Below are 11423 nucleotides of genomic sequence, written 5' to 3' on the forward strand. Positions count from 1 at the left end.
GAGGCGCCGGGTGCCGTGCGGGAAGGAGAGCGCGTTGCGACTCTGACGCCCTCCGGCAAAACGCATGCAGCCTCTTGGCCCCGTTGGCAGACGAAAAACACTCCGCATTTGGAGCTCCTCTTCCCTTGGCTCTGCCTTTCGTCTCCACTTCCTGCAAGCGTTCTCTGTTGCCCGCGGGGTCTGGAGAGCTCGCGCGCCGCCCCAGTCCTCCTCCGCTCTTCGTTTTCCAGCGCTCTTCGGAATGCTGTCAGTGCGTTTTTCCTGTGGCCCGGTCTCTAACTTTTTCCAGCATGTTGTTTTACGCGAGCGATCGAAAGACGTTTGCCTTCCACTCGCGCGTCTTCTCGCCGCGGATGCCTCCTTTTTTTCTGTCGAAGGTTCCGTTTTCGGCTTGAACGTTTCGTAAGTTTGCTCTCTTGTCAAACCAGGTGCACTCGCCTCTCGGGAAGCAAAGATAAATGCCTGTTTCGTTGGAACGAAAAAGGCATTTGTTCTCCTACGCGCCTCTCTGTTTTTAGACAGAGTGCACATCCTCTCGAGTCTCCCGTGTCGAGAGAACAGAGTACTCTTCCGATGTTTCTGCATCTTCGGGAGAGACAGTCACGCATGTGAAAGCTCACCACAAACACCCGTCGAGTAGTGCATTGCTTCTCGGCTTTTCCCGTTGACGCGCCCGTGACACAAGTGTCTCTTTGCTGTCCGTCTCGCTCGTGAAGCTTTGTTGCCTCGCCAGAGAAACGCGAGAAGATCGGAGCGAAAAAGTGTCCCTCTTCCTTCTCACAAAACGTGACTCTCTTTGGAACAAACCCCAGTCGAGCATCTCTGTCTCTCCAAATTAGAATGCCGTCCGTTTCTGTTCTCTACGTTCCCCTAGGGAACCATAGATACACCAGAGAAGGTGCTTAGATGGGGAGAGAGAGACATCGGTGATTCCATATCTGTGTATTTCCCTGGATATCTACATATGTATATTCATGTTTGCACAGGAATATATGGGCACAAGTGTTGAGAAAAGAGGCGTGAAGGCTGGCAGCAAGTGCCGAAGCAAAGGGGACAGAATGCCGGCCGAAAGAAGGCTTCAGAGACACCGTGCCTCGCCGCAAGGAGTTAATAAAAACCAAGGCGCAGAACTGTAGCTCATCGGGACTCAAGTCGGCATAATCAATTAAGCGGTTTGTGCAGCCACTCTTTCACCATCAACTACCTTGTTTCGACGCGTTTTCCCAGTTTTTTGAGATCTGTTGCGTGTGGATTCTCGTCGTTTCGGAGCGTGGAGCCTTCCTCCTCTTCTCCACCAAACGCACATGTGCCTTCTCTTGGCGTCTTCCTCGCTGCGAACGGAAACGCGGCCAGCTGGCCCAGGATGTTTGAACCACGCGAACGGAAGAGCCGGCCGCTCAGGGCCCCGAGAGAAGAGCAGGAGAAGAAAATCGAGACGCAGAAGCAGGAGCACATCCTCGCGAATCTCCCTCACATCGTCGCGAGGCATTCCTGCGTTGATCGCGCGAAAAGGACAGAAAAACCGAGAGCGAAAGGCGCGCCCGTCTCGCGTGTCGCCTCTTCGCCCTCGCCTTGGTTTTTTTGCACTCGCAGTGGGCGAGAAAAGAAACGAAGGCAGACAAACGAGACAGGCAGGCAGGTGTGCTTTTTCCCCACGCTTTTCTAGGTGTTTCGTTTCCCTTTTCCAAGCGCGTCATCTCCCAAAAAAATCCGCCCTCAGCTATTTGCTAGCTGGTCCAGCTCAGCCGAGAGCACCTCGCCGAGAGTCCGGCCAGATCGCGCCGAACGCCAAGACGTCGGACAGCCTGACGAAGACTGCGCCGAGTAATCGAAGTAGTCGCCGCCGCTGCGAAACAGAGAGGAAGGAGAACATTCGAGTCCATTTGTTCTCTATGATTGCTGTACAAGCCATCTCCCCACTTCAGTGCTAAAGACAGCTAAAAAAGTGTTGGATTTCAATATCCTAAGAAGCGAGGACACACGCGAGACACAGGGACAAAGACAAAGGAGAAAGAGATAGAAGCAGACAGAAGAAAAGAGGAAGAGAAGGAAATGGAGAAGCCCAGATACACGAAGAAGACGTACCTGATAGGAGAAGCATACCATATTTGCTTCGTCGCGTAATGCTTGTTTAAGACGATTGTCGGTCCCCCTCGGCACGTGATTTGCAAGACGCCCTCCTGAACAGTTCAAAATCGAAAAAGCGAAAAGGAAGAGAAAAGACAAAATGGAAAAGCACCGAAACAGCGGTCCTGACAACAGGCGAAGAACGGAACCCCTACAAGAAGGAAAATCACAAAGGATGCTCGTGTTTCCTGTCTCCTTTTTTTCCGAGATTCGAAACGCGCAATCCTCTTTCGACTCTTGCCGGTCTCCGACTGGGAAGAAGCGGGAGACAGAGCGAAAAGGAACAGACGGAGAGACACTGGAGAACACCCGAGGAAGGTTCGAAGAGCATGGCAGCTTGTTCTTCTCCCTGTATCTCTTTGAAAGCAGTTTCTGACCAGCGGCGCATTCAAGTGGTTTTGGGCATGGGGTTTCGCGCAGCCTCCCTCTGTCTTTCCGGCTGTCCGAACCTCAGTACACACGTCTCTGTGTCTTTGAAAATTCAGGGAAAGAAAGAAAAGGAGAGAACCGTGACGGTGGTGGAACGAGAGCCCAGTCGCGAGGAAAAGGGGACGGGACGGCAGCGGAGGGTGTATTGGCGGTTTCTCTTACGCGATAGTCAATGTCTTCGATGCCTTCCCATGCATCCTCTTCCACTTGTTGAAACAGCGTCTTCAGGAGCGCATCGGCTGCGCGTTGGTACTCGGCGTCTTCTGTGGCAGAGAGCGAGTCTGCGTCGCTGTCTCGCGCGCTCCCTTCTGTTTGATTCCCTGGCGCCTTGTCCTCGCCTCCTTTCTCTGCTTCGGCGCACGAGTAGACAGACGGCTTCGCTAATACGGAGGCGTCAGTCGATGCAGAACGCGTGCGGAAAAGACGGGGAAAATGTCCTGTTGTCGCATCATGCAAGAAAGGGGTAACGCCGCGTAAGGCAGTGTGAAATACCGAAACAGAAGAGAAGCAAGAGGAAGAAGAGGCAGAAGAGGAAGGAGACGAAGGAGAGAAAGAAGAGGAAGAAGAGGAAGAAGAGAGATAAGAGCAAGAAGAGACACAAGAGGAAGAAGAGAGAGGAGAGGAAAGAGAGAAGGAAGACGAGGAAGAAGGGGGAGACCACGAGGAAGAACAGGGAAGAGATGGAGGGGAGGAAGAGGAAAGAGATGGAGGGGAGGAAGAAAGAGAGAGGTCGGGGTTTCGACGCAGAAGCTTAAGAAGAGAGAGGGCCCGTGGAGTTTTCCTCCAAACAAGCTGCGTCGCTGGACAGGTCATTTTGTCTTCTCTAGGCGCGGTTCACCCGCGAGAAAACGGCAAAGAAACTGGGGAAGCAGAGAGGAAAGAAAGGCGAGGCGAGAAGAAACTCTCATGAGAAAGATGGCCGAGGAAAGAGAAGCATCAGTCTGTAGAGCCAAAAAAACCTCTAAAGAGAATCTGTCGATTCTCCTCTCGAGCCTGCGGCAAAGAAGTGTAAAAAAATGCAAGCAAAGGTTCTCGGATGAAAACGCCAGTGTGTGTCGAGCAAGAAGGAAGAAAAAAGAAACTGGATTTGCAAAACCCAAACTTCGTCTTAAAATGCTAGCTTGAGAGAAAAGGCGAGATCGAAACTGTGTCTCCCTCGACAGTTGTCACAGCGTGATGGGAGGCGGACGGGAGCAGAAAAACACAAGATCAGCTGGGGTTTTGGATGGAAATGGGAAAACAGGAAGAAGAGAAGAAAAAGAAACTCAGCTTTCCTTTCTCGTTATGTGTTATTCATAAAGTTCCCGGTTTTCTTCTTTTCATTAGTTCCTGTAGATCACTACGTTTTGCTCGCCGCCGAGGGTGAGTCTTTTCTCCTGTGGTTTGGCCGAGAGACGCCCTGTACCTGCAGCTGTGTGCGTGTGTGTCTCGTCTTTGCGCTGTCTCCACAGCCGTTGCAAATGTTCTGCTCTGTTTCCTTCGCTGTCTCAGGAAGAGGACTCTCTTCTTCCCGCTTTCCTCTCTCGCCCAGGATTTTCTCCACAAGCGCTCTCCATACGGAGTCACTGCGAGTTCGGCGCGTCGAATTGTTTTGCTCAGCGTGGAACACGAGGAAGGCTCTACGCGAGGCGCCTTCAGACCGGAAAACTCAACATGCGCAGCGAGAACGTTTCTTCCTCTACCTCTATATTCATATATTCATAGGTATTAATATACTATAAATATATGCATATGCGCAGAGACACTCTAAAAAGCAGAAAAAAGGACGTCCACTGTGACAGAGGGAGAGTCATCAGTAGGTCTCGGCACACATACTGCGGCATTCGGATACACGTTTATACCTTCATAGGAATTCACATATACACATGTATTTATATAAATAAAAATATGTAGGCATGTTCGTATAGGTGTATGTATATATATATGTATATATATATGTATATATGTATATATATATATGTATATGTGTATGCACCGGTAGACGTAGTTCGGCCTTTTCTGTTGTTCGGCAAGGGTGCGTCGAGTGCTTTTCCCTGTTGGTGTGGCAAAAGAGAGAGAGCGAGTTGCGCGGAAGAGAGAAACGTGGAACAGTGAGGAGAGTGTCTTGTAGTAGCGTCTTTGCGATCTGGGATCACGGAGGAAACCAGGGGAGCAAGTGCACCAAACCGATGGTTCTTCGAGGAAAAGCGAGGAAGAGAGAAACAAGACTTCGTCCTCTTCTGCTCTGCATTCTCCCACAAATTGCATGGCAGAGAAGCCACGTCGAGTGCGCGGCCACGGTGAGGAAAGAGCACATGCTTCCTCTATGGGATAGACAGAGTCGCGAAAGGAAAAGGAAAAGGCAGAAACGCCGCAGTTGTCCGGTGTAAGGCGCGAAGAACGGGAAGCGCGACGCCCACACTGGAAGGAGTTCTGCATCTCGCCAGCAAAGTGCGCCGCGAGCGTGTTTTGTTCACTTTCCTCTTTCGCTTTCTTTGTGCGTTCTCTTCGGTTCGGGTGCCTCGCGCCCGACAAAAGCGAGACGCGCGTCTGTTCCTTCTCGGGTGAGTCGCCCGTCCTCTATAGGTTCCGAGAAAACCTTTGCACCCTGTCTCCGCGCTTTCTTGTCGTAGCTGCACGTACCCCCTCTTCTGCCGGCTTCTCTTTTTCTCTTCTTTACGTTCCCTCTGTGCGGCGGGGTGAGGCGCTCCTCTCTTCTCGTTTCTACTTTTTCTTCTTCCCTTTGCCTTTCTTCTTTCGGCTCATCATTGCCTTGCGGTCTTCGTAGGCCTAAAAACACGGCACGCAAGGAAGAGAAAAACGCCGGTGGGAGTGTGGCGGGTTTTTCAGGGGTTGCATTGAGAGAGAAAAAACGAGGAAACCCAAAAAGTGAGACGGACAGAAGGCCGGAGAAAGGACAGGAGAGCCCACAGAGCTGCGTCGCCCCTAGTTGCTGCCAACGCCGCAGCGAACACGAGATTTGTGGGGAGGTTTTCAGAACTGCCTTTCTCAACGGAGCAGAAGAGACGCGTGCCGCGTCGATCAAGGATTGTTCTCAGTGTGTGTGTGTTCTTTCAAGTCAACGATTCACGCTGTTCTGCCTTTTCGTCACTCTGTCCTCGCCTTCCGGCCCGCACAGCCCTTTTCTGCTGTTCAACATGCGGCTTCGCTTCCGCTGCATGTCTCTACAAGCATATCAGCAGGGAAGCTCCGCTGCATTCGGTTCTTTCCTGGCTAGCTCCCTGCTCCGTCTTCCTTTTTCCACGCGGTATCTCCGTCGCTCCCCCTGCGGCAAGCGCCCCTGTCTCTGTCTCAGTCGAGTAAACAAGGCAATTCTCCGAGCTCTCTGTGTGCCTCGATTCCTCGCCTTTTGCAGAGTGTCGACGGCTTCGTTGTGCGCGTCTTCTTCGCTTCTGGCTGCCAAGACCCAACCCTGGAATCTCTCCTAAGACACAGCGCGCAGGGGTGGGGAGGGCGTGGAACTGGGTGTAGGGAGAACACAAGGCATGGCGAGCGCGGCATTCTTCCAGCTAGCCTCCGATTATGGGACACAGAGTCGAAAACGGTCTCGACAAACAGCGGCTGCTAACGAAGAAGGAAACAGGCAAAACGCCTGGTGGCCGTGAACAAGAGTGGAGCCGGGAAACGCGAGAGACGAGTTGCATGATGAGTTACCGCAACAGACTTGGTCCGTGAACAAAAGCATAGACACAGAGAAGAAGGAGCGAGCGCCCACATCCAGAGGGAGGACGGAAATACAGCCAAAGAAGAGGAGCGTCGGCAGGCCTGTCGTCTGACCGCCTGCTGGGGGTCGTCAGGGAGGCGAGAGAGAGGAAGATCAGTTACCTGTTCTCGCGCAATTCTGCGACGCTCTGCGCCCTCCACCATGATCCTACGCACCCGCACGACAGCGAGAAAAGGGAGGCTCAAGGTCCGCAGACAGAACGGTCTTGCGCGGCCGTAACTTACAGAGTGGGAAAACGGAAGTTGAAGAGGCGAGAAAGTAAGAAGCGAAGGAACACGCGGCCCGTAGAGGAATAAGAAGCGAAAAAGAAGAAACACAGAGTAAAATGAACCCTCCACACAGCGTGCACGTGTGTCCTCTGAACGGTACGCCTCAACCTTGTACACGCGTTGTGTCTGGTTTCTGACGGGACGTTCATCAGCGTTTTGTTTCGATTCCGAAAACACATCCGATTCTTCGGAAGTCTCGTACCTCCGCGCTTCGGCGTGCATGAGGTAGATCCGCATCAGTTCCTCTTCGTGGCGCATGTCTTTCCTTTCACGTTTTTCGTGTTTTTTCACTTGCGTGAACAGCGCTTGGTTTCGGTTGAGGAGTTCGTGGAGCTCTCGAAGCAACTCCACGCCTGGAAACAGAAGGCGCACCGAGGAACGGGAATCGCGATAGACACCGTCTCGGACACAGAGAGAAGAGTTGAGAAAGGCCAACGCACGGAACGTCTGAGGATCGATAGTCCTCGAACGTGCAAACCCGCAGTCTGCTGTCTGTTCCTTTTGGATGCCGGAAAAACCTTAGCCAAGCAGTATGTGCCCGGCCTGACGACGAACGTTCAAGGTCAACACATGACTGTATCTTCAGGGGGACAGTAGACACAGCGACTTACTCAAATCATTGAACGAGGCGTCCAGTTGGATGAGCGTTTTGTTTCCATTCAAAGCGTCGAGGAGAGCATCCCCGCCTTCCTGAAGATCCGGCATCCACTGGGAAAAACTGGAATTCGGTTTTCGTTTGCCTGCCTTGACAAAGAGTGCCGTAATACACGCAGTCCCGGTTTTGACAGTCAGACGCCATCTGTCTCTAGTTTTTTAAATCGAAAAAAAGCCCTCCCATGGACGAAGATCGCACACGTTGACAAGAGGATGCGTTCGTGCTGCCCGCGCTATCGCCGCCCGCTGAAATGGCCGAAGTTGAGTAACGGGCTGGCGCGTCCTTCCCTCCTTTCTGTTCTTTGCACATGACTCGCGCACATCATCAATCTGATTGTTTCGCAAGTTCAAACTTCGAAGGCCTCTGTTGATCCTCAGCCCCTTTGCGAGTTCGACGATGCCACTCTGTTCATCGCCGCGACAGGTGAAGCTGCAATTCTCCACGTTCAAAGAGCGAAGGGTGTCGTTGACCTGTGAAAAGGCGGAAACAAGAACGGATGGGTAGGGAAAGCGAATTCGTTCCACGCGGGCATGTCACGATCCCAGCTGGCATTGCTTTCTGCTCACAAAAACTAAACGGAAACCCAGTCACCACAGACACGGGACTCGGACCGCGAGGTGGAGGGGGGAACGGAGAAGCCGGCGAGGCTTCCAAGGTTTCCCAGACTGAAACACGGCAACGGCGTGTGTCTCCTGATGCGCTCTCGGGGGAGTTTCGTTTCTCGGCAAACAGGGATTGATGACCGTCTTGTTACCGGTTGTCTCCTTACACACAGATGCATTTTACCTTTTCACGCGTGTTTGCCGATGTAGGTGTGCATCTCCGTGTCCGTCGAACCCTGTGGATCTGCATCTGTTTCCGTACACGAGAAAAAAGGTGAACAAGCGGTGCCCAAACAGTTCGGTGTCTTTTGCTACGAGGGAGAACGCGAGGCCGAACGAGATACCTCAAGCGCCTTGCGGAAAGCCTTGGCAGATGCCAGGCCGAAATGGTTGCCTTCCAAGTCCAGAGCAACGAGGACTTTGTTCGATTTTAGCATCTGCGCGACACTGGGGCCGTCTTCTTCAGTGAGGCCGGCCCTGCTGAGATCTTCCCCGGTTCCCCGAGAGAGGCAAAAGCAGAGAAGGAGAATGTCCTGCTAAAGATCAGCCACGCGCCACTCCGGAAATTTCGCCTCGGCGAAAAGAAGCCAACATCGTCGATAAACAGCGAGCCGGAACAAAACGCACTTTAAACGCATGCACACCGTTTTCCATCAAAGGTCTTTCAGGAATGCAGCGTCATACGGAGACACCTTGGGGTCTTTGCTTGTCCTACGCCACGTTGTAGATCTCTCTGGAAACACATACCTTATGCCTACAACGTGGAGTGTTACAAGCACAGACGCAAGTACGTCTCTCATATATATATATATATATATATATATATATATATAGAGAGAGAGAGAGAGAGAGAGTCATCTATATGTATATATATATATATATAGATGTAGAGAGAGGGGAATCATGATTTGTTTGGCGAGGTCTCAGTTTGTGTCGAACTTTTTGGGTGTACGATTTGTTGACCCATCTAAAGCACACTCCTTCACCGAACGACTTCTCTGAGCTGGTTTCGACATTGACGCAAACGGCGTTGGTCTTACCAAGCGCAACAATGCTTCGATTGAAAGCGAGGCCCTCGCGAACGAGGACGCGGATTTGGACCTGAGTGAAAGCGAGGCCGCTGAAAGACGTTTCTGCGGGAGTCGCATTTTCTAGGCACATTTGAAGAACGCGGGAGAGATTGTCGTCCTCTCGGTTCTTCATTTCCTCTTCCATTCTCTTTCGCTCTTCGATGTCTCTCTGTTTCTTCCTCTGCTGCTTCAACTTTTTCAAGTCTTCTTCGCGTTTCTGGCGCTCCATCTCTTCCTTCAGCTCCACCCTCCGGCGAGCCTCTTCCTCCTCGCGTCGTTGTTGCTCCTGGAGGGCAAGAAACGCAACAGCCGATGCCTCGTCGAAGCAAGTGAACTTCTTGACACTGAAGCGAAGAATGTGTGTCTAGCAAAGGGAAACGCTCGAGGCAAGGACACTGTTCGATGCAAGTGCTGCGGGGTGATGACCTCCTCCCCAGCCTCCACCTTCCCCACCTCTGTGAGCAATTCCGAATTCGTTCTTCCTTGCCAGCCTGGGCAAGGGCCATATAGGCGAGGGAGCACGTGTTTTGGCAAAAGTGTTCTCAAAACGAAGGCAGTCAGTGTGTTCTGTCTTTCCAAGGAAACCCTCGATCGGATTGCACACTTGTGGACTACGTAGACTGTCTGCCAAAGCCGAGTTTTCTCCTGGGACAGCTTCCTGTTTATTGCGATTTCTGTCAGTGAGAAAAACGGGCCGCTTTCGAACGGACTTTTCGCCTGCCGCAAGGATGGACTCGGCAGAGCACGAACCTGTTCCAATCTCTTGGCGAGAAGGCTCTTCATCTCGGCAGTCTGGGGAAAGACTTCGACGATCCCCCGGAGAATGACATCCGTCATCTCGTTGTCTTTCCCGCGAAGAGGGGCATTTAGAGCCGCCGACGGCAGCGGCGGATCGACGATGAGCTCCATTGCGCCCGCTTGTTGTCAGCATGCAACGAAGGTAAGAAGAAAAAAGTGGGGAGAAACTCCCTTCAAGCGTTTGCGCATGGACAGAGCTGTATGTGTGGCGGAAAGATTTGCATAAACAGAGATAATTTGAGGGGTTTCATCTGCATCGTTCTGCCTCGCTCGCTACCTATTCAGCTATCTTTACCTACAGAAAACACGTGTTTTCGTTACGTGCTACTGCAAGAATCTGATTTCTCTTGGAAGCAACAACCGGCGTTGCAATAGAGGAAAACCCCGTGGGAAAGTGACGAGCTGTTTAGGGAAACAAAACGTCTTCAGAAAAGCCTTCTCGTTTGCCAGTCATTGTCCTGAAGTGTTCGTCCGAAGAGAGATTCCTCTCGTGCCCCCGAGATCACGTACGGTTGTCACAGAACAGTACGCAAAAATGCAGCATACATATATATACATATATGTAGATGTATATATATATATATATATATATATTTGCCGAAACGTGAGGCCCTGAGTCATTCCAGGGTGGAGAAAAAGCGGTTTCGCTGGAGGCGAGAAGCGCGTTTTTCTCTTGCACATGCTGCGATTCACGAACCCCGAACGAAAACGGTCGCCGCTTAGATGTGTGTGGGCGTTGTCCCAGAAGCGACGCCGGCGGCACAGAGTCACTCCGTTCTGCTGTGTTCGTCCTTCCCCGTGAAACGTCGATTTTCTTTCTTCCAGCTAGAGTGGAAACTGCTCCGCATCTCAACGGAAGCAAAAAAGGCTTCACATGACCATTTTTGGCAAGATACTCGACTGGGTAACCCCGTTGCAGATAGAACATTGGGAGACAGCTGTGAGATCCCTTTCTTGCACGTCAGCGCGCTGGTACACAAAGCATGGCTCGGCCGCAGTGAAAATCGTGCACTGGAAGTAAATCTGTTGAAAGGACGAGACCGAGGTCGTGTCGGGAAGAGCCCACTCGCGAATCTCGAGAGCGAAACGCGACGAGAACCGCGCGATGGTGGGGCAGTGTGTCGCGTGTCTCCGGCCCGCACCGCGAGACAATGCTCAACCTGGATATTTTCCTGTTTCTCCGTGAGTTGTCCACAGGCACCTTTGAAGTAGCACTTGCGATAGCGGATGGCAAAGAACTTAAAATGGAAATTCGGCCTCGGTGTGACGTCGAGGAAGTTCACCCCTTCTGGAGGGCTAGCTGACGCCTCTCGGGGGCCTCCGCGGTCTGGTTTGCAGGAAAAACGCTCGCCAGCCCTCTGTTTTCTTTTCTCTTTGAGAAAGTATCGCCCCAAAACCAGTCCAGCCGCTCTCACGCTTCACCGGGGAGTCCTGCATTTCGTGCTGCTCAGCAGCGGCAGGCTTTTTACAGAACCGTTCCCCAGTCAGCCTCGGGATCACCCCACCGTTATACACTCAAGCGGCAACCTGCGCATGCAGCCCCAAGGTCGAACTCACTTTTCTCAAAATTGTCTCGTTTTTCGAGTTTCTGGAAAGAAAACCAAGAGACACCCGGACGGTGTGCAGGGATGAAAGGCAACTACGTCCTGCTGAGTCCCGATCTAGAACCCTGTCCAAATGCACGGTTTATCCTTTGGAAGAAAAATATTTAAAAATTCCTAAAAGGACTCCGAAAACTCTGCCGCGGAT

At 52.0% G+C, this 11423-nt stretch overlaps 2 protein-coding genes across 2 annotated transcripts; both read right to left on the minus strand.

Annotated features, from left to right (window-relative positions):
• Positions 1-1741: 1741 nt before the first annotated feature.
• Positions 1742-3369, minus strand: NCLIV_025070 (conserved hypothetical protein; the record flags this gene model as incomplete). Its single annotated transcript, XM_003882701.1, has 2 exons — positions 1742-1846; positions 2719-3369. The coding sequence occupies 2 exons, from the start codon at positions 3367-3369 to the stop codon at positions 1742-1744; spliced, it is 756 nt and encodes a 251-aa protein (XP_003882750.1).
• A 1890-nt stretch (positions 3370-5259) lies between these two features.
• Positions 5260-9785, minus strand: NCLIV_025080 (conserved hypothetical protein; the record flags this gene model as incomplete). The annotated part of the gene is made up of 7 exons (XM_003882702.1): positions 5260-5325; positions 6382-6427; positions 6752-6902; positions 7161-7239; positions 8151-8293; positions 8847-9240; positions 9627-9785. The coding sequence occupies 7 exons, from the start codon at positions 9783-9785 to the stop codon at positions 5260-5262; spliced, it is 1038 nt and encodes a 345-aa protein (XP_003882751.1).
• Positions 9786-11423: the final 1638 nt, after the last annotated feature.

Source organism: Neospora caninum, chromosome VIIb, assembly GCF_000208865.1.
Source record: "Neospora caninum Liverpool complete genome, chromosome VIIb".
Lineage (NCBI taxonomy): Eukaryota > Apicomplexa > Conoidasida > Eucoccidiorida > Sarcocystidae > Neospora > Neospora caninum.